We start from the raw sequence: 23,364 nt of genomic DNA, 5'->3' as shown, positions 1-23,364 counted from the left end.
GAGGAAATCTAGACCTATTGAAAAATCCTAAACAATAAAATATACTTGAGGTAATTGAGTAGGTGAAAGAGAGAGCGAAACAGTTCACCTGGGCGGGGGGGGGGGGGGGGTTTCTAAGATATATGGAAAGGATAGGAGATATAAAACGAGAGAAAAACACTTTTATTTCACTATAGAATACTGGAAAGAGTGGGGAGTAGTTCGATTTTCTTCTCTTGTACTGTATATGTGTAACCTACGAGCATATTTAGCCTATAAATACTAGATGTCCCGCGATAGAGGATAGCAATAGATGCCCAGTATTGTGTTCCCTGTGTTGTATCTTCATGTAATTTGGGGTATAAAATAAATCAAATACGTTTATGTGGGATGTTTTCTTTACATTATATCAGTTCACATTACAGTTTATATGATTCATTTACATTTGTGAAATAATTGCACTGCTATTGTAACACTTGGGATCTTTGTTAAGGTGAAATGTGGCCTGTTTGAGTAGCGGGACGGAGGACGCAGTCGAGCACAATTTAGTGCTGCGCCACATGTTGCGTCACGGTTTATGGTCTGTTTACATCGTCAGTGAGCTTACAGCTAGCCATGCTAGCTACACCGTGTTTAGTTTTTGATGCCGACATTAAAGTAAAATGAAACCTGCAGAGGATGAGATGTTTCCAGAGGGTGCTGGGCCTTATGTGGATCTAGACGAGGTAGGTGAACGATTTGGGTCAAACAGCATCGTCATGTTAAAGGGCCATTTCGGTGTTTCTGCATGTTTTAGCCAATTTACTACAAATGAGACAGGTTGAACTTCCTGAGCTGGCAGAGAAAGTACATCCTCTGCTGGGCCTTTTTGATGATCGTGTCTATGTTGGATGCCCACCTTTGGTCCTGGGAGATTGTGGGACCCAGAAATCTGTAGGTTTTCACTGCAGACACCGTTTTGTTGAGTTTGGTGAGGGGGGGGCAGTGTTGGGGGGCTCCTCCTGAAGTCCACTGTCATCTCCACAGTTGTGAGTGTGTTCAGCTCCAGGGTGTTATGGCCGCACCAGAGGGCCAGCTGTTCAACCTCCTGTCTATATGCAGACTCATCACCATCCCGGATAAGCCCAATGATGGTTGTGTTGTCTGTAAAACTTCAGGAGTTTAACAGATGGGTCACCTGAGGTACAGCCATTTGTGTAGCAGGAGAGGAGTAAAGGGAAGAGCACACATCCCTAGGGGGCGCCAGTCCAGGTGCTGGATGTGATTTTCCCCAGCCTCACCAGCTGCCTGCTGTTTGTCAGGAAGTGTTTAATTCACTGGCAGATGGGGGCTGGTGCAATAAGCAGGGTGAGTTTGGAGTTGAGGATATCTGGCATGATGGCATTGAATGCTGAGCTTAAGCCCACAAACAGGACCCTGGCATATGTCCCTGGGGAGTCGAGGTGTTGGAAGATGTAGTGCAATCCCATGTTGACTGCATCCTCCACTGACCTGTTTGCTCAATAGGCAAACTGCAGGGGGTCGAGCAGGGGGCCTGTGATTTCCTTCAGGGGGGCCAACACCAGTCTCTAGAAGGATTTCATGATCATAGATGTTAGGGCAGCGGGCCTGAAGTAATCTAATCCTGTGATATGGGGTTTCTTGGGGACTGGGATGATAGTGGAGCTCTTGAAGCAGGAGGGGACTTCACACAGCTCCAATGATCTGTTGAAGATCAGTGTGAAAATGGAGGTTAACTGGTCAGCACAGACAGGAGGGTAACACACCATCCGGGCCCGGTGCCTTACTGGTCTGCTGTCTCTGGAAGAGCTGGCGCATGTCCTCATCACAGATCCTGAGTACGGGTGGGGTCGGTTGGGAGGGGAGAGAGGCTGGCAGGGAGTGCAGTTGGTTGAGTGTTGTGGCCAGAGAGGGTGAGGGGTGTGAAAGTGTGCTTATCAAACCTGCAGTAAAGCCCATTTAGGTCATCAGCCAGTTGATGGTTCCCTGCCTGTGTGTGGGGGGATGGTCTCCTGTAGTTGGTAATGTCCTTCAAACCTCTCCAGACTGATGGGTCGTTGGCAGAAAACCTGTTTTTAAGCTTTTCGGTGTAGCACCTTTTTGCCACTCCGATCTCCTTTGTGAGTGTATTTCTGTCTTTGTTATACTGGATCCTATCGCCACTCCTGTAGGCTTCCTCTTCGGCCTGATGAAGCCGCCTGAGTTTTGCTGTGAACCAGGTTTTGGTGGGCACACACATGTCCTCACAAAGGCTGATGTAAGATGTCCCAGTGTCAGTAAGTTCATCCAGGTCTGTAGACGCAGCCTCATAAACACTCCAGTCAGTGCCGTCGAGGCAGGCCTGGAGCTCCTGTTTTGACTCACTGATCAGTCTCCTCACAGTGAGTGATTGTGTATGTGACAAATAAAACAAATACATTTATTGAAAATGTCACACAGCCCATCCCTGTCACGCACAATAATAGCTCAGGCTTGCACCATCGCAGACACACCCGTATCCATACTCTTGATTTAACAGTATGGCTACGGGTGTACTTGGTTTTGTTTGTTTATCCCAGAAAGGTGAATCAGTTCATCTGGACACGTTCATTGGGAGAAACATTTCATCACTCGTCTAAGTGACCTCTTCAGTCTCAACTGACGGCAGGTATCCCCACCCTTATAAACACCACAGTTGCCATCTATGTGAAGAGGGAACGACCATCCCTGAACCCCGGGGGAGGGGGGGGGAGTACATCTGTCGCCATCCTACAATGCTGTGATTGCAACAAAACCTACAAATATAATAGGAACAGAGTCTATGTAGCAAAGAATTTCACTGCTCTGGTACCACTCGACTCAAACGTTTTACTTGCCACCAAAACCCCTCCGACAGAATCTTTACTAGCGTATTCCCAAAAGGGTTGAAACGGATGCCCAGAGTTGCTTAACTCGAAAACCAAAGAAAGGGATATGCAAAATATTTCAAAGCTTTAAAAACGCGTTAAAATGCATAAAATAAAAACTACATCCACGTTAAAAAAAAGAATGACCAGCATTCTCTCAGCAGTTGGAAGGAATATTCCTCTACATTTTCAGTGTGTTTCTGAACCAGGACCAGAAGTAGAAACCCTTGACCCTGTAGGATGAAAAGATCCCCCTCCAGTATTAATGTCAGTAATTTACTACAGAATAACTGAACAGTTCGCCTCAAGTTTAAAGCCACTTGACCCACTCCTCAGTCTCCACAACACATGTGGTGCCCCTACTTGGAATCATCATTGAAGCGAGCCCCCCCCCCCCTCAGTTCAGGGATGGTCGTTCCCTCTTCACATAGATGGCCTCTTTGACTCCCAGCTCAAACCAGCGTTCCTCCCTATCAAGGATGTGCACATCCTCATCCTTGAAAGAGTGGCCGCTGGCCTGCAGATGGGAGTACAATGTGAATGTGGCTGCTCTTACTTATGACATAAATACTTATGAGCCTCTGAACAAGAGCCAGGTAGTGGTTACAAGAAAAAGGTGATAGATTGTCTTAAACTGTTAGAACAGGACAATGCTATAGACAGAATTCTGTACTACATATTATATTAATAATATATATTAATTATAACATAATATTGTCCAGATGAACTGATTCAACTTTCTTTGATCACTTATCTAAGTAACCTCTTCAGTCTAAACTGACTGCAGGTATCCCCACCCTTATAATATAATATTATAATATAATAATAAAGTATTCTGATTAAACAATACAGCTTCATAATGACCGAAACCAATGATCAGGTTCACATGCAAATTGCCGTGACCATTAAGTAGAGTTTCAATGGCCATGTGTACTGTTTACACAGGATTTGGGAATGGGGCCCTGTGACGGCCTGGCGGCCTGTCCAGGGTGTCTCCCCTCCTGCCGCCCACTGACTGCTGGGATAGGCTCCAGCATCCCCACAACCCTGAGAGCAGAATAAGCAGTTTGGATAATGGATGGATTATACCCAGGGGAAGCTACACCTAGTCTGTAAGATACATAAACAGGATGTGCCATCATGGCCTATTGTTTGTATGATTAACTCAGTGACCTATAACATCTCCGTGTTTCTGGCATCTCTTCTTAACCCGTTGGTAGGCAGTGATGAACATCACATTCAGAACCCTGGATTGTGAGGATAAGGTGAGGGGCATCATTATGGAGGGGGGTGAAACAATGGTCTCTCGTGATGTTACGTCTCTCTTCACGTGTGTTCCTGTTGGTGAAGCAGTGGAGGTGGTCCACATGAAATTACAAGACGACCCCACCCTTAGCAATAGGACCATGATCAATTTGCCCCTTCCTTTGAATTGACTGGCTGTGCCTTTGTGTGTCTGCAGGCAGGAGGCAGCAGTGGTCCACTCACGGGCCTCGCAGCAAATGGAAAAGTGGTGCACTCGGGTTTCTTCAACGGCGAGACGCAGATCACCTGGCTGCTGCAAGTGAGAAATGTCCCCAGATCAACATCCGACATGATGTCCACGAGTTGTAATATCTTTTACCCAATTTGATTCATGTGAGAAATGCGGTTAGGGTTTAGATTAGCCTCAAGTCAACAAATAAAATGTTGATTTCAAAACATATTTCACTTGCAAAAACCCAGACGTGCTTAGGAAACATACTCAAAGCTGCTATATCAAGACTGTCATGCAAACTTCCCTTCTCGTTCTTTCACTGTAAAGTGTGCCACTTAGGTAATGCGGTCATATATCTTATTTCAATAAACAGTATGACAAGTTTGTCGTTGGGGCGATGCACAATTCCAGAAGAAAGGGGGGGAATTTGAGCTGGGGGAAGCCTTTTTGGGGTTGACAGGAAATTGAAGTCTGGGGCATCAACAGAGAATTTTTATGTTTCATCCATATCGCTTATCCTGCGCTCAGGGTCGCGGGGATGCTGGAGTCTATCCCAGCAGTCACTGGGCGGCTGGAGGGGAGACACCCTGGACAGGCCGCCAGGCCATCACAAGGCCGACTCCCACACACACATTCACACCTAGGGACAATTTAGTATGGCCCATTCACCTGACCTATATGTCTTTGGACTGTGGGAGGAAACCCACGCAGACACGGGGAGAACATGCAAACTCCACACAGAGGACGACCCGGGACGACCCCCACGAGGTTGGACTACCCCGGGGCTCGAACCCAGGACCTTCTTGCTGTGAGGCGACCGTGCTAACCACCGTGCCGCCCCCCCCCGGGTCTCCTGCATGACAGGCGGGGATACCTTTTGCGCTTCTGAAATGTGGCTCACACCTTCATCCAGAGGGACTGAGTTCACCAGAACAATCATCATAACACCCCCCATCGCCAACGTCGCAGCTCACCACCAACAACCACCAACAGACAGGAAGAGGTTTCAAATCCCACACAGGTCGAGAAACAGCGCCGTTAACACTTCTGTAGAACAATCCCGAGTAATGGAGAGGTGTTGGATAAAGAGACGAGCGAGGGACTAATCTTTGTTTCTAAATGGAATTCACATTTCGTATCAATTTTGGGGGCCGGAACCACTGCAGACGAGACGAATCGGGCTGCGTTGTATCACAGTGTTTATGTAACCGCCGCGGAGCCGAACGGGCGAACAAACGTACGCACCAACTCCCAACTTTGTCAGGACACTGAACTGCCAACCGCCACAGCCGCACCTCCATTCCCATCTGCGCCTGCTCTGCCGACGGGGCTGCCGGCCGCTCACCTGTTGTTCGCCTGTAAACCCCCGTCTTCGAAAGTGTTCGCACCCGCGCACTGGCGGGCCTACACACACACACACACACACACACACACACACACACACACAGGCATGCGTGTACGTCAGGCTTGCACAGTAACACGCGTACAAAAGTTAATCGGTTTTCCGTACTGCAGCGTCGGCTACAGGCAACACAGTTTATGGCTCAGCGGCACATGACCTAGAAAAGAGCTGATTCTTAAAAAGAGGGGAGAAGTGGGGGGGAGAGAGGGAGAAAGGGGGGAGAGAGAGAGAGATGTTAAAGAGGGTTTATGGCTGCTGTTAGACCGAAACCCAGCGGGACACCTCGCCAGCCAGCCGCTTTGAACACACACACGCACACACACACACGCACACACACACACACACACACACACACACGAGCGTGTTGGTGTTCCTCATGCTGGATAAAACCCAGGTTGTGTGAGCTCTCTGAGCTCAGCAGCATCTCGAGCAGCACTATATCCCACTTTATCCCGTTTAACCCGACGGTGGAGCGTTTCACGGTCAGGGATGTGAGAACTACCGGGGCCGCCTATTGATAAGCATACAAACACACACGGCACCGTGCGGCTCCCACCCGAGCACAACACGCTATGACAGCTCACAGCTGATCCGCACGTCTTAGACAGGAAGTGAGAGGAGCGCGTCAAGACTTGTCACCGGAAGAATTCAGTGACCCCCGACCCTCTTTCGTTCAGGGGGGATGCTGAGGGGATCGCAGCAAAGTGAGGCGTCATTTAATTTCATTTTAGTTTGATAAAATAGAGAATTGGGAGGCACGGTGGCGCAGTGGTTAGCGCGGTCGCCTCACAGCAAGAAGGTCCTGGGGTTCGAACCCCGGGGTTGTCCACCCTTGGGGGTCGTCCCAGGTCGTCCTCTGTGTGGAGTTTGCATGTTCTCCCCGTGTCTGCGTGGGTTTCCTCCGGGTGCCCCGGTTTTCCCCCACAGTCCAAAGACATGTAGGTCAGGTGAATTGGCCGCACTAGGTGTGTGTGTGTGTGTGTGTGTGTGTGTGTGTGTGTGTGTGTGTGTGTGTCAGCCCTGTGACGGACTGGCAGCCTGTCCAAGGTGTCTCCCCGCCTGCCGCCTAATGACTGCTGGGATAGGCTCCAGCATCCCCGCGACCCCGATTGGGATAAGCGGCTTAGATAATGGATGGATGGAAACTCAAAAGTTATATTCAAATTCAAGGACGTTTCAGAATAACTCCCGATCACAGGTTTCAGCTTCCCCACGACTGAACTCTCCCCACTCGGCCGTTCCCTCCGATATTCGCTCGACGACAACAGAAAAACTGAAACCGTTTTAACCGCGGGGTCCCTGGGAAAACGTCTTGTCGAATGCGGGGCGTGGGCTAACACGTTTTCATCTTGGGGGTTGGGGGTTTGGGGGGGGGTCTGTGGCAGGAGAACTTTTTAAAAGCCCTGGTCTACTTAGCTGAGATGTGGGTGTGCAGGGGGACGGCGGGCCTGATTCTAACCCCGGTCCTCTCATCCCTGCTCTTCCCCTCCGCAGATTTCCAGCACCCGCTCGACGACCATGACCTCCGGCGACCACGGCATCCCAGCATCCTGCGTGCGTGTGTGTGTTACTATGTCTCTGTATGTATGTGTGTGTGTGTGTTACTATGTCTCTGTATGTGTGTGTGTGTGTTACTATGTCTCTGTATGTATGTGTGTGTGTGTTACTATGTCTCTGTATGTGTTACTATGTCTCTGTATGTGTGTGTGTGTGTTACTATGTCTCTGTATGTGTTACTATGTCTCTGTATGTGTGTGTGTGTGTGTGTGTTACCATGTATCTGTATGTGTGTGTATGTGTGTGTGTGTTACCATGTCTCTGTATGTGTGTGTGTGTTACTATGTCTCTGTATGTGTGTGTGTGTGTTACTATGTCTCTGTATGTGTGCGTGTGTGTGTTACCATGTCTCTGTATGTGTGTGTGTGTGTGTGTTACTATGTCTCTGTATGTGTGTGTGTGTGTTACTATTTCTCTGTATGTGTGTGTGTGTATGTGCGTGTGTGTGTTACTATGTCTCTGTATGTGTGTGTGTTACCATGTCTCTGTATGTGTGTGTGTGTTACCAAGTCTCTGTATGTGTGTGTATGTGTGTTACTATGTCTCTGTATGTGTGTGTGTGTGTTACTATGTCTCTGTATGTGTGTGTGTGTGTTACTATGTCTCTGTATGTGTGTGTATGTGCGTGTGTGTGTGTGTTACTATGTCTCTGTATGTGTGTGTGTGTGTTACTATGTCTCTGTATGTGTGTGTGTGTTACTATGTCTCTGTATGTGTGTGTGTTACCATGTCTCTGTATGTGTGTGTATGTGTGTGTGTGTTACCATGTCTCTGTATGTGTGTGTGTGTGTTACTATGTCTCTGTATGTGTGTATGTATGTGTGTGTGTGTGTGTTACCATGTCTCTGTATGTGTGTTACTATGTCTCTGTATGTGTGTGTGTGTTACCATGTCTCTGTATGTGTGTGTGTGTTACCATGTCTCTGTATGTGTGTGTGTGTGTGTTACCATGTCTCTGTATGTGTGTGTGTTACCATGTCTCTGTATGTGTGTGTGTGTGTGTTACTATGTCTCTGTATGTGTGTTACCATGTCTCTCTGTGTGTGTGTGTATGTGTGTGTGTGTGTGTGTGTGTGTGTTACCATGTCTCTGTATGTGTGTGTACGATCAAAACTGTGAAAACAGGATTCATGACCACCGAAACAAGCTTGATATTATTGGTGTAAACATCCCCACCGTCTCCCCCACCACTTGGCTGGAACGAAGTTTCCTTGGGGGGGGGGGTATGGGGGGGGCAGTAATGGCGAACCAGGTGTCTTTGAATTCTGAAAATCCCGCACATTCCTTCGTCGGAGGAAATTATGAGTATGGTTTCGGCGCTGTCGTGTCCGAATCTGCTCCCGACCGGATTGCAGGTTTGCGGGCGCTGAGGAACACCTGTTAGCGGGGGCTAATTACATACGCGATACGCCAACGGTGCTAACGCCACCACCGAATGTTGAGTTGGGGCAGGATGGGACCTGAGCGCAGCCGCCAAAAAAGAGCAAAAATGTTAAAAGAAGAAAAACTTTCAGCAGATTAAGCGTTCACATTAAGGTGGAGGCCCCGGCGGGTAAAACGGCCGTCCTGTAAGGTCGAAGGACGCGCGCTTCGGAATAGGGACGAGGCGGTCCCGGGAAGCCTCCGAGTCAATGGTACCGTCTGGTTTGTATGGCCTCACAAGGCCCCGGCCGTCCTCGTCCATCTCAGTCAGCCGTCACATTCAACGGGGACTCGCGCCGCCGTGAGAAATCACATTTTCATGTCTCAGAGTCCCGTTTTCTTTTCTTTTTTTTTATAAATTTATTTCTGATTTTTCCCTTTTTTTCTCCCAATTTAGTGGCCAATTGATCCCTATTTTAATTCAGACACCCACCCTCGTATTGCATGCGTTCGCCAACTGCATCTCTCCGGCCGGCAGTCTCGAAGGAAAGCGCCTCCCCACTTTCGTGACAAGGCGACTCCAAGCCGAACCAGTTTTTCCGACACACACAGAGACGCATTCAAATGACGAACACAAGCCGACTCCGCCCCCCTCCTGAAGACAGCGTTGCCAATGATCGCTGCTTCATCGAGTCCGGCCATAGTCGGATCTGACGAGACCGGGGCGCGAACCCCAGTCCCCAGTGGGCAACTGCATCGACACCAAGCCGATGCTTAGACCGCTACGCCACCGCGGACTTCAGAGTCCCGTTTTCCTCGAAACAGGAGATCCATCCTCCTCCGAAGCGACTACGTCCATCCATTATTCCAGCCGCTTATCCTAAGTAGGGTCGCGGGATGCCGGAGCCTATCCCAGCAGGCACCCGGCGGCAGGCGGGGAGACACCCTGGACAGGCCGCCGGTCCGTCACAGGGCCGACACATTCACATCAAGGGCCCACAAAAAAGAAAAGAAAGAGAAATATTTATTATATTTGTCGACTGAAAGGACACCGCACGGCCCTCCATTATAATTGCCCAGCTGTGCGGTTCAAGGGGGCAGAAATGCCCCGCAGAGACTTTATTAAGACAAATCGTTGCAGTCTGGAGAAGTATTAATTAATCTGAGGCCATGTGCCTCGTTAGGCCGCGCGGGCAAATAAAAACCAGATTGTGTACTCGAGGTCACGAACGACTTACTGGATGTGACCCGCCTCGCCGCGAGCGTCAAGAGCCGTTTTGAAACTAGTCCGCGTCAACGCAGCATCTCGTCCCCCCCCCCGAGACGGAGGACTCGGGTGGAAAACGCAAAAGCGGCATCCACGGGAGGAACGAGCGCGAGGGAAACGTCCCAATTATCTCGGGCGCGTCGAGCTTTAATCTCGCGGCGAGGCCGATAGGGCGCGAGGGGGCGTCACGCAGCAGAGGTCGCCACAAACAGATTCAAACTGGATTTCCCCCACATTTTTTTAAACTAGCCGAGGTTCAGAAGACGAGTTAAACAATAATCCTTTTTAAACCGGGGTGATGGTGGTGGGGGTGGGTAACTCATCCTCTTAACAGTAACGGCAATTAACTCTAATTTCACGCAATCAAGTCCTTTGCCGAAGTGGATGTCACGTTGGTCATAGTAAATATATATAGTTTTGTGAAGTGACGATTTAGAAACTTCGGGGAGCCATTTCACCAAACGCGGGGCAACACGTCTGCTGAGGGGAACCGCTCCACTCGTGCGTTACATGGCTGCAAAACAGCGCTTGTTAAGAGACCCATTAAAAGTTGACTGTGTGTGTGTGTGTGTGTGTGTGTGTGTGTGTGTGTGACAAGGCTGGCATGCCCAAGCACAGCTAAACTGAAATTCCTCATGTGCAGACCAGCTGTCACTGTGTGTGTGTGTGTGTGTGTGTGTGTGTGTGTGTGTGTGTGTGTGTGTGTCCTCACTACGAGACAGGTTGTGGTTTGGCCCTTAGACGCCTCCAAGAAGTGCATATGTGGCACCACAGCTCCCCCCTTCATTATTTCCTTGTTTTCGTCCATCCCTCCCTCCCGCCATTCTTCTTCTGCTGTCCTCGGAGTGCGGCGCGGCGTGCAGCAACAGATCCGCAGCGTCCTCCCTCACCTCTGGGGGCGACACACAGACCCAACACAAATAATCATCAAGTACCATCAACCAATTATCTCCACCCGAGGCGACTTATCCGCCCTTCACCCAATCTTTCTTCTCCCCCCCCCCTTTATTAATTTCTCCCCCCCCCTCTCTCCACGTCTTCACCTCCCCGCTTCGGTCCTCCCACCTTTTCGCTCTTCCTGTCGTTAACTGCTTTGCCTCTGATTGGTCAGTTTGTTCGAAAAGTCTCAACCAATCAGGCGTTGAGCTGAGGTGGCCCTTGACACCCGCAGGAGGTCTCCGTGTGCGTTTGTTTTTTCTTTTTCTTTTCCTCAGGTGAACGTTAATGAATACTATTGCATGTGTGTGTGTGTGTGTGTGTGTGTGTGTGTGTGTGTGTGTGTGTGTGTGTGTGTGTGTGTCTCTGTTTAAAACCTGTTGGATTCCCTTCAGCAGGGCAGTCTGTCAGAAGGGCCACAGGGGACGGGGTGCACGAGGAGTCTCTGTCAAATTCTCTCACACACACACACACATACACACAACACACACACACACACACATACACGCACAACACACACAACACACATATAAATATCAAAGCACACACAGTCTCGGAGTCAAACCAAGACGAGGCTGAGCGAGTCTTCTGGCCTGTTGGCCCCTTCGGACAACACTTTACGTAAGGATCTACAGAAAGACAGACCGCCGGATAGCAGTAGGTAAGAGCAACACACACACACACACACACACACACACACACACACACACACACACACACACACACACACTCTCAGTCTCTAACCTAATCCGGTTCAAATCTCAAACGGCGATGCGGTCTCCCAGTAGATTCGGGTACTTTCCAGGACTTCAGGGTTCAGGTTGGAGTGCCGGGCCGACCGCCGAAAACAGCCGGCGGTGTTTTCATGACGGCGGACAAGCCGGTATGTGGCGTCTAAATGACGGCTCACTTCCAGCTCCTCAGCTGGGGACGGTCACCGGGGGGTGGAAACTGAACATCCTCCACCCGTCAATTTGGGAATTGGGGAATTCGCTGGCGGCCCCTCGCCTACGGGAAGTTCATCTCCCGCTCCTTGTCATACGGGCCTTAACACGGCCATCACCCCAATGGCACCAAACGCCGTGGGCGACCGCAGCCCGGCATGCAGCGGTGACCGACAGACAGTATTGATTATGACGCGTGTGACCAGGAGGAGACGGGACGTGATGCCGACTGGCCCGGCGTGTTAAAACTACAGAGGCGGGCTGATCGGACGTGTCAGTTACAACTAACTGGAATCTGTAAGGTGGTTTTTAGGTCCAATCCGTTACTCTTTTCAGGGTGTTGAGAGGTTTTCAACCACTATATGCATTCATCCGTATACATGAATTCATCTTTTTTGGGGGGGGGGAAGAAAAAAGATGAATTCATGCATACAGATTAATGCATAAAGTGGTTTTCAACCACTTTATGCATTAATCTGTATACATGAATTCATCTTGTTAGGATTTATTTTTTGACTATTTGCACCCTAGTGCAGATAAACAGCGAAGGGAAGGGTAGGATGCTTATTTAGTTATCTATGTATTTGTTTTAAGTGGGTGATGTCGGTGTGTCTCTGTTGCCAGCAGGAGAGAAGGGGGCGAAGTCATGGCTGGAGGAAGGAGAGCATCTTTCTCCGGTGTGTTTCTGACAGCGCTCCTGGCTGCGGTGCTGATGCCCGGTGAGTACGCGACGGGACACGAGCACACACCGGAGCTACGAGTCACACCTCGTAAATTACCCCAATCGTGCGTACCCGGAGGTTCGGCCGAGACCAAAAGTTTTTTTTCCCCCCCTTTGTTCATTGCCATTAAACGAGTGGGAGGAAAAACACTTAAGTCAGCATCAAATCAACGGAAATCCAAACAACGGCCTATACCAGGGGTGGGCGACGTGGTCCAGAAAGGTCCGGTGGGGGTGCAGGTCTTTGTCCCAACCAAGCAGCCACACCACCTGATTCTATTAGGACCTTGATCTGTAGACTCGGGTGTGTAACTGCTTGGTTGGAACAAAGACCTGCACCCCCCCCCGGACCTTTCTGGACCATGTCGCCCACCCCTGGCCCCTACTGTTTGCTGATGAAATGAATGCTAATCTGTTTGCTGGAATAAACTGTCCATTCAGAGTCTCACTCTGCACAGGCCTTAAAAAGTATTTTAAGTAATCAGATTACAATTTGGGAGTTGAGTAAAAAGTCATAACTTCTTTGGAATTGACGCTCCCGGACTTCTCACACATACACACACATGCACAACACACAAATGCACACCCATAAACACACACAGGCACACACCGCGCCTCCTCCCTGCTTGCTAGTTTTCCTGTCTCCCAGAGGACCCCCCCCCCCACCCGGTCTCATTAACCGTTTTATCCCGTTTTCCATCCAAACTCGGTTCGTCTCTTCTTGTTCGCACACTTTGTGGTGACCCTGTTTGTTAAAACCTTTTGTCTTTTATCGCTACACACCAGGCCTATGTCTTTTTCCACACAGTGACAGATGGAGTACCCCCCCCCCCTTCGTTTGTGCTCTCTTGATACATGAAACTTGACTCGAGTTACAGCATGACGGTCCAGCGTCTGTGGTTTTACACGGCGTGCATCTCGTTAAGGTTGGGGGAGGGGGGCGGGGGTCTTCAGACTTTCTGCAGACCCCTCATCGCCACGCCGGCGTGACGTGGCTGTAACTCAAGTGTGTTTCATGTATACGTTCTGTAATAGCCCTGTGGCGTTCCTGCAATATATCATCTTTATGTCAGAGGGAGAAAATAGGCTTTCCCCTCCTCCAGCTGTTTCCATTGCCCCCCCCCACCCCCCACCCCCATCTAAATGAGACAGATGTATTTCACGCCGGGGTCAGGATTTACCAAATTCTTCTCTTTCCCTCAAGACGGCTTTTCAAAGAAAGGATCACAACCAGGAGTTAAGAGAAGTGGGAGGCGAGAGGGGTGGGTGGAGGGGTGTGTGTGTGCGGTGGTGGGGAGGGGGGTCTTTCATCGCTCCGACCTGTCCTGTAAAAGATTAGTACCTGTCAGCATCCCCCCCCCCGCACACACACACCTACCCATGCCCCCTCTCCTGTTTCCAGATGTGCTGGTTAGTGTGTTTTTTTTTTACAGGCTCATAAAACACAATTCAGCGGATACACACCGAGACAGCATCATTTTGCCCTCCACCCCTCCCCAACCCCTCTGCATCACCCGAGTCACCTTCATCTCTCTCTCCTTTTATTACATCTGCTGGTACCTTGTTCGTACCTTGGCTGGCTACCCTTTTTCACTGTGCCCTTTTAGCGCCACACCCGTTAAAGCTTAATCGAAACTCTCTCTCAATTTCCTCCTTCCCCCCCCCCCCCCCCCGTCTCTCCCCCCTCTCTCTTGGTCTTACTTTTTTTTTTTGTTCACCACAAGATCGACATTTAACACTCCCGACAACGCACCACAGAACCATGTATTGCTCCCCTGTGGAGCGTTCCCTTAAATCTGTCATATGTTTGTGTGTCTCTCTCACCCCACACCCACACCCCTACCTCTCTCTCTCTCCTCATACAACCCCCACCCACACACACACACACACACACACACACACACACACACACACACACCGCTCTCTGCAAGATATTAACACATTTTCCCTGTGGAGATGAAAGAAACTTGGTGCAGAGCTGAATCTACTGTTTCCTCTTCCTCATCTAGGGTCAAACAGTGCACACAAACACACACCACACACATGCACGTGCACGCACACAAACACACACACACAAGTGCACACACAGCTCTTTGAGACAGCACAGCATGGCTGGCTGTTACAGGCTCACCTATAAAATCTACAAAGGACTGCAGTCACCGGCCCTTCAGGGGAGAGCCAATTACCCACTGCCCTGTGTGGTGGGTGGTGTGTGTGTGTGTGTGTGTGTGTGTGTGTGTGTGTGTGTGTGTGTGTGTGTGTGTGTTATTATTTCTGTGCATGTGTTTGAGGTTTAATGTCATCCATTATCACTTTCCAATTACAGGGGCTTTGACTAAAGTAAAGGCAGTAAAGGCAGAGTAAACAGTTTCAACAGGAGACTGAGACTTGTTTACTGAAACGTCTGAAAAGTCTGTCGTGGGAGTGACGTCACCTGCGCGCGCTGTGGTGGCGCAAGAGTTTTCTCGAAAACTGCGTCAGTATCTTGACACAAGGCCTATATATATATAAAACGCCACAGCCTCGCTATCATTACGGGGACGGCGGCGGATTCGTGAGAATTAATGACGCAAACCCATTTTCAGTAGGAACAAATGAGGTTATCGTACTCCGCTGGCAGAGTTATGTCATTGGTTTAATACAGAAACGGGAGTTGAAGACTCATCATCATCATCAGTTCCATAACCTTTATATATATATATACATATATATGCATACATATATATACATGTATTTCTAGTTTTTCCCCTTATCCCAACCGATTAACCCAATGGCCTACGGCCGGAACTCTTGTCGAATATCTCCCCTGGCTCACGTTTCCACAGGAAGGAGATAGTCGTAACACCAGCTTCCTTCAAACTCGTGTCGGCTGCTCTCGCTATTTTACACACCGAAGCCTCGCATGGATTGCGTCACCTTCAGGCCGCGAAGGCGGCGTAGGGAGAATGCTTTCGGTTGCTTGGCTGCAGGCGCCCGGATGGGCCAGAGGGGTCGCTGGAGAATGACGAGTCCCCCGAACACTACACCGATCTACACCCGCTATCCCTCGGGTAAGGGCGGCCTAATGAAGGCCTCACCCCGTGGACGCTCTGGCCGTGAGCGGTTACGGCGAGTCTGGGATACGAACCTCCCAGCCACGTGATGAGCGGACTGCAGGGACGGCGGGTTATTCCGCTCGGCCACCAGAGCGGCTCCGTAACCTGTTTTTGAGGTGGTAGGAGCACAGCTGATGCCTCGACAGGTTGAGTCATCATTGTGTTTCAGTAGGGGGAGCACCTGGTGGCCCCTGTCTCCTCCTCTCCGGGTATGGACGGCCGTCGGTTCACAGAGGAACTCGTCCGCCCTTTTTCACAGGTTTTGTTTTCAGCCCTGCTGGGTGTCCACACACCCTCCTGACAGCAACCCAAGGGTTGAAGTGGGGGTGGGGGGTGGGGGTGGGGGGGGTGCCGGTTTAGTCGCCGACGACTCAACGGTTGCGGTTAACATCGTACTCAGGACCGAAGACTGAGTGTGAGCTAATAAAATGTTGTGGCTCGTCCTTGGATGAATATTTTTGGAGTGTGGCATTTGTTTTGACTCGGTCCTTTCCAGCTCTCAGTTTGTATCCCTGTTCTCTTTTTTTTCCCTTTCAGAGTTCTTGTCCGCGGTTCCGGTTGCGCAGAAGTCCAAAGGAGATGGTAAATATACGATGTATAGTTGCATGTTAGTAAATGCAAACACATCTCTCTCACACACACACACACAAACGTGCAAACATGCACACACATTCGCATGCACATTTGACTGTCTCTTGATTTAGAGGTGTGTGTGTGTGTGTGTGTGTGTGTGTGTGAGAGAGAGAGAGAGAGAGAGATGGAGAGAGAGTGAGAGAGAGAGAGAGAGAGAGAGAGAGAGAGATGGAGAGAGAGAGAGAGAGAGAGAGAGAGAGAGAGAGAGAGAGAGAGAGATGGAGAGAGATGGAGAGAGAGTGAGAGTGAGAGAGAGAGAGAGAGAGATGGAGAGAGAGTGAGAGAGAGAGAGAGAGAGAGAGAGAGAGAGAGAGAGAGAGAGAGAGAGATGGAGAGAGAGTGAGAGTGAGAGAGAGAGAGAGAGAGATGGAGAGAGAGTGAGAGTGAGAGAGAGAGAGATGGAGAGAGAGTGAGAGAGAGAGAGAGAGAGAGAGAGCAAGACAGACTTTGCAATCACAACCAGGAAGTGGAACGTTCTCTCTCTCTCTCTCTGGTCCTCTCTCTCTGTCTCTCCCACTTTTTCAAAATTCTTCAGAATACATATCTGCATGAAGAGACAAAGCACACTGGGTCCTACAGCACGACTAACGTGTACACACAAAAACTGAATTTGAACACTGTGCAACGTGCTCATGTGCTTCATAAGACCCAAAACACTGATATATCAGAATCCAAATCCAAAACCCAACTCTACTGTTTGACAAACAAGGTTTGAAATACCAGGAATGTGGTCGCTCACCATTACACTTACACATAACACAACATCTTTTAAAAACTAACATAACAAGTACACGAAGGCCTCATGGGAATGTAATAACATGCATTGTGTGGACGGTGTTTTTCCGTTTACCTAAAATACAGCTTACGTGGGCATCTGGGTAGCGTAGCGGTCTATTCCGTTGCCTACCAACAAGGGGGTCGCTGGCTCGAATCCCCGTGTTACCTCCGGCTTGGTCGGGCGTCCCTACAGACACAATTGGCCGCTGTACTAGCGCCTCCTCTGGTCGCTTGGGGTGCCTGTTTGGGGGGGGGGGAACTGGGGGGAATAGCGTGATCCTCCCACGGGCTACGTCCCTCTGGCGAAACTCCTCACTGTCAGGTGAAAAGAAGCGGCTGGCGACTCCACATGTATCGGAGGAGACGTGGTAGTCTGCAGCCCTCGGAAGAATGGGGTAACTGGCCGGATACAATTGGGGAGGGGGAAAAAAAAGGGGGGGGTTACAGTTTACATATGTCTGCCGTGTATTAGCGATGTCTCTCCTGTGCTGTGTGTTTAGCAGGGGAGAGCATTCAGGAGAGAGCAACCCGGGCGGCCGCACAGAGGAGGCTGATCCGAAACCGAAGGAACATCAGCTGGTACAAGCAGCACTCCGACTTCTGGGGCTGGTACAAGTACTTCACTGATAACGGCAACCAGGAGGCGGTGAGAGAAGACACACACACACTCACACACACAAACACACACACGTGTTTGTTTTTCTATACTTGTGAGAACCCCCATTGACTTCACTCATACTCTAACCCTTAACCTTAACCTAATCCTTAGTCTGACCTTAACCTTGAACCCAAGTCCCAACAATAAAATAGATCCTTGAGGAAGCAAGGACTGATCAAAATGTCTTCACCCTGTAAAAATGTCCTCACTCGTATGGGTGAAAACTTAAATTGGTCCTCGCAAATGCAGTTCAACAAGAACACACACACACACACACACACACACACACACACACACACACACACACACACACACACACACACACATATATATACATACATACAGTAATGTTCAGTAATGAATGCCTGAAGGCTGTTGTACCCTCCTGTGCTTTCCAGACCTTGCATACTCACTCTTCACCCTAGCTAATCTCCCCGTAACCCCATTCTCTCCCCTTTTAGGTTCAGGAGATGGACCGCATCTACCTGGCCTACCTTCAGAATAAGAACCGGGCTGAGGGGCGTCGCTCTTACAAGGCCTACTTGCAGCACCTGGGGGAGATCTACAAGTCCTGCTCTGACACGGATGATGCCACCAAATGCGTTTCCTCTTACACTAGCAGGGCCAAACCAGAGGCCCCCAAACCTGCGCCGGTCAAGACCTGTGACCCCACCAAAGACCCTTACTGTCTGTACGCTGCTCTGGTCCAAGGCAAAAGCCCCTACCTGCCCCTAGTGTTGCCCGTTGCTGCTTCCGCCCCTCCACATCTACCAGCCAAAGCCCCGGCGCCCCTCTATGTGCGCTCACCTGCTCCAGCGAAAGACCCCCAGTCTGGGTATTACTACTACTCGCCTGTTATGCAGTCTTTCCTTTCCAAGGTAAACCACTAGCTATCTATCTATCTATCTATCTATCTATCTATCTATCTATCTATCTATCTATCTATCTATCTATCTATCTATCTACCCATCCATCCATCTATCTATCTATCTATCTGGGAGATGTTGTGAAATGCAGGCTGGCTAGTCTCAGGAAGTTTTCATACGTTAAAAGTGATGTTTTGCGGTGGTCCCAGTAGCTACGCCAGCTAGAATACAACCCAAGCTACAATGTCCCCGGCTCAAATCCATCTTAAGACCTGTAAGTCCCCTTTCTCATCACCTATCCTGCCCGACTATTGATCATCTCATTAATTAACATAATCTTTAAATGATGTTTTTTTTTAATGATATTTTTTGGGGCAGTTTCATCTTAATTGGATAGGAAAGTAAAGAGAGACAGGAAAAACGGATTAGAGAGAAAAAGAGAAATGCAACAAAGACGCAGGGCCACATTCAAACATTGCACGTCTGAACCAACAGCCATGCATGTGCCAGACTAGGCCCCAGTCTCCTACTCCTACTCTTCTTCTTCTTCATTTTGGCTGCTCCCGTTAGGGGTCGCCACAGCGGATCAGCTGTTTCCACCTCTTCCTGTCCGCTGTATCGTCCCCTGTCATGCCAACCACCTGCACGTCCTTATGTTGGATTTAGGAAAACATTTTACCACAGTGTTAATGAACCGTTTATACCTTTAACCGGCACTCTTAACAAGAAGACATTCAGTCAGGGGTGGCAGACACAGTAGATCTGTAATGTCATGCCAAACCGCACTATGGCTCATGGTACTGTTAACCCACTGGTCCCAAATAAGACCAACAGGTTGTCCGAGTAAAGCGCATTACACGTGTTAATGGTAAGTGGTAAGCCAACTGTTATCAAGCTTCTCTAAATATTTTTATACTTGAGGTGAATAAAATGGCAGGTTGGCGGAAGAGCATATGCGATAAAGAGCGATGGAAATGTTATTTTTACACTTCTCCAAGTTATTCTTGTGAACCCCATGTCCATTTTTCTCTCGAATGTTTTTAATGGCCTGGCCCTGTGCTAGGAGTGATTGGTTTGTGTTCAGAACCAGCTAAGAAAAACACACATATTCACATTTTGCTTTCGACTTGTTTCCCCGGCAACAGGAGCAGAAGGCGGAGCTGCTGCGTATTTGTGCAGCCGAGGACTCGGAGTGTCTCCAGTATCACCTGAGAGCCGCTTATGGCTACAAGCCCGCCGCCGGACCACTGCCCTCCTATGCCCACCTCGGCTGTGACCCCAAAGACCCCAGTTGCAAGCTGAAGCTGGTGCAGAAAGCCCCCTCTGGTCTATACATGCAGTACCCCAACTGTGATCCCCTCAGAGACCCGCGCTGTGCCTATGCAGCCTCTCTAGTGGTACTATTTCATTTTTATTGTTTCAGTGTCATCGAAATGATATACAACAAATTATTCTCAGTGACTTACACTGAGTGAACAGGTTGGGTTTGAGTACCTAAATATGAGGCTCTTTCACAGGAAGAATGACCCCTGGGTGGGCTGATCGTGTTCATTGTACACTGAAAACATTCAATTTTATGTTGCTCACTTAGCAGATGGATGTTGATTCTTGTCACTACCTAGATATATTTTTCCATTCATAATCACCTGTTCTTCTACGATGACTGTCCCGGTCATAGACCATATAAGAAGTGGACAACATGGGTCCTTTTGAAAAGTGCAGGCAAAATATCTCTCGTGCTCTCACGTGGCTGTTTGCAGTACGACTTTTGACTTCGCCCACACCCATGCAAGTGAACGGAGAAAGACCAAACTAGAAAATACACATCACATAACATTTTCCCACGAGTGTGTTCTTTCATTTCAGCTAGTTCACTTCACATTAACAGCTCTACCAAAATTTAGATTTCAGTTATTTGATGGTATTTAAAAGTGTTTGCCAGGTGTCCGGGTGGCGTAGCGGTCTGTTCCGTTGCCTACCAACACGGGGATCGCCGGTTCGAATCCCCGTGTTACCTCCGGCTTGGTCAGGCGTCCCTACAGACTGGCCATGTTTGCGGGGGGGAAGCTGGATGTGGGTATGTGTCCTGGTCACTTTACTAGCACCTCCTCTGGTCTGTCGGGGTGCCTATTCGGGGGGGAACTGGGGGGAATAGCGCGATCCTCCTACGTGCTATGTCACCCTGGCGAAACTCCTCGCTGTCAGGTGAAAAGAAGCGGCTGGCGACTCCACATGTATGGGAAGAGGCATGTGGTAGTCTGCCGCCCTCCCCGGATCGGCAGAGGGGGTGGAGCAGCGACCGGGACAGCTCGGAAGAGTGGGGTAATTGGCCAAGTACAATTGGGGAGGGAAAAAAAGTGCTTACCATTTTTATCAAAGCATTGTGTACCTCTCAGTGTTGCTCTTTTTCATAGAGATGATACTGAAGGATCGATGTGATTCACTCTTGGCAGTTTTAAGCCAAAGTGATGACTTGCTCTACAGCAAACTGTCCTGACAGATGCTCTGAGGGACTGTCTTGGCAGTTTTCTGCTAAGTGGCTAATTTTTGACAGCTAATTTGCTTACTGCAATGTTCACACCCCATGAGACACATATGCTCCACCTCCCATTTTGACTGTGCAGATTCTGGTTCCAATTTTAATCCACTGAGCAACTGTGAGCAAGACAGTGGTGAGAAAAATTGTGATATTTGGCATAATTTTGCTATGAGAGTCATTGATGTCACATTGTCCAATCATCTACAGTCAGTCAGTTGTTCCGATTTAAAGCATGTTTCCTGTTTTTTTCCTTCCTCCAGGCGGCTCGTGCCCCTAACCCCCCTGCTGCTGGCCCTGGATCCTGCAACCCTCTTTTCGAGGACAACTGCAATCCCCTCCTTGCCACTAGGTTTGCGACACCTCCAGAGGAGTACAAGAATGGCCATAATGAGGAGGCTGCTGCGATCCGCGCCGCCCCCCCTGCCGCTGAGCAGCGCCAAGATCCTTACGCCATGTTCAGAGATGCTTACGCTAACGCTAACAGAGCAAGAGATTCTTATGCTATGTACCGCCAGGCTAGCCCCCCAACTCCTGCCCCTGCTCCAGCTAATGACATGTATGCCATGCTGCGCCAATACATCACTCAAGCCCAAACTCATGACCCATACGCTCCACGCATGGGAGCTGTCCCGGAGCCTAGCGAACGAGCAAATGATCCTTTTGCTATGTTTCGTGAGGAAGCAGGTGTTATGCACGGCCAAAGCCCTCCTTCTCCCAGGCAACAGTACCCATACTCCCAGCCCAACTTTGAAGAGCCTGCCCAGGAAGAGCGCAACCCTTTGGGCCCTCCAGGAAAGACCAAAGAAGGCTATGACTGCTTCATCGGCTATGACCGGGACTGTTACCCAGTGAAGCCCAACGAGCCACGCTCTGGAGCCCACCGCCACACCGCCTACCCTGCCGAGGCTTACGAGCCCCATGTCAATGCTGATGGCACAAGGAGGGGTGTCCTAGAGCCCACCAACCCCGACTGCGACCCAGAGTATGACTCAGACTGTCGCTTGCGTCGCCCTGAGCCCGAGGCACATGCTGAGGAACAGCCCGAAAACCATGCAGAAGAGATGCACATCCAGGGAGCAGTGGAGCGCGAGCAGCAGCACCAGGAACAGTACGAGGCGGACCCCTACCAAAGCGGCCAGGAAGAGCCCTATATGGGCTACCCCTCGCTGTCACAGGGCATGCCCAGCTTCCAGGACCTACTGAGGGGCTATGGAGATCAGTTCCCCGATCAGGGTGATCCCAGGGCCTATGCAGACGACTACCGCAAAAAATAAAACCCACATACACACAGGCATGCACACACAAGCACACATGCATACAAATGGACATGAAAACACATTTACTTAATATGTTTTTTCAGCTTAGTGCATGTCCTCGGCTGCCTCACAGCAGCACCAACTCTCATCCAGTCTGACCGGGGCAGTTTTGGGACGCATGAGAAGTGTGCAGACCAACTGGACGAGTCGAGAAAGTCTCCGCATGTACAGAGATGGACACACGCACGCACACACACACAAACACACACACACACACGTGCACAACCACTTATGAGTGTGCATACCATACCTGTAGATGCACACATGTATACACTTGAACACAAGCTGATGCATGCATGTAGACACAGAAATATACACCATAATGTAAACACGTACAAGCTCACAAGCACACACTTGGGAACAAACATATACATGTATGTGCTGATAAATACACGCACTGCTTGCAGCTGTAGGAGCGCTTGGCAGGCAGAAGCTGTTCCAGCAATATTCTTCATTTCTGTAGCTTCTTAAGACCTCTTGCTTTATCTGGTCATCTGCTCCCCTACTTTTATCCTCCTCAAACTTCCTCAAACCACTGGGGTATTTAAAAATTTCTCAACACTCAGCTTCGCTTTTGCATCTCACGTGTTATTTTTTTATAATATGTTTGTTGCTTTTTTTCAATGGTGGATCATGTAAAAAAAAAAATTCACTTCAAATGTTTTAATAAAAGCTTAAGTAAAGTTGTTTCTTTTGCCTCTGCAAAAAAAATAATGACTTCCTGGCTTCCTAACACCGTCTTGTCCAAATATATTTGATTCCAATGATTTAAATGTGGATTAAATGATTCAGAATGGAGCAAAGGTAATCTACAGTTTGAGAACCTCTGGTATACCCAGTCCAAATATTTTCTTCTCAATAAAGACTGGAAAGTCTTCTGGGGGGGGGGGGTTTCTTCCATATTCACATTTATTTGAAGTTTGACATTCAAGCACTTGAATATATTGAGG

At 49.3% G+C, this 23,364-nt stretch overlaps 1 protein-coding gene across 1 annotated transcript; it reads left to right on the top strand.

Annotated features, from left to right (window-relative positions):
* The first annotated feature begins 641 nt into the window (after positions 1-641).
* and1 (actinodin1) lies at positions 642-22,372 on the top strand. Its single transcript, XM_056299240.1, has 10 exons — positions 642-704; positions 4,085-4,129; positions 4,327-4,428; positions 7,238-7,301; positions 16,163-16,207; positions 17,539-17,681; positions 18,155-18,571; positions 19,705-19,956; positions 21,359-21,613; positions 21,839-22,372. Exons 1-10 carry the CDS (start codon positions 642-644, stop codon positions 22,370-22,372), a joined length of 1,920 nt encoding a protein of 639 aa, XP_056155215.1.
* The last annotated feature ends 992 nt before the right edge of the window (positions 22,373-23,364 follow it).

This window comes from Lampris incognitus, chromosome 19 (assembly GCF_029633865.1).
Source record: "Lampris incognitus isolate fLamInc1 chromosome 19, fLamInc1.hap2, whole genome shotgun sequence".
Lineage (NCBI taxonomy): Eukaryota > Metazoa > Chordata > Actinopteri > Lampriformes > Lampridae > Lampris > Lampris incognitus.
This window is presented reverse-complemented; position numbering and strand designations above follow the sequence as displayed.

What these genes read in the sequence shown, in the direction of transcription:
- and1 (XM_056299240.1), top strand. Translation starts at nt 642, where the DNA reads ATGAAACCTGCAGAGGATGAGATGTTTCCAGAGGGTGCTGGGCCTTAT. An exon ending in AGATCACCTGGCTGCTGCAA is followed by an intron (nt 4,429 to 7,237) that starts GTGAGAAATGTC and finishes TCCCCTCCGCAG; the next exon opens with ATTTCCAGCACCCGCTCGAC. An exon ending in CCTATGCAGCCTCTCTAGTG is followed by an intron (nt 19,957 to 21,358) that starts GTACTATTTCAT and finishes TCCTTCCTCCAG; the next exon opens with GCGGCTCGTGCCCCTAACCC.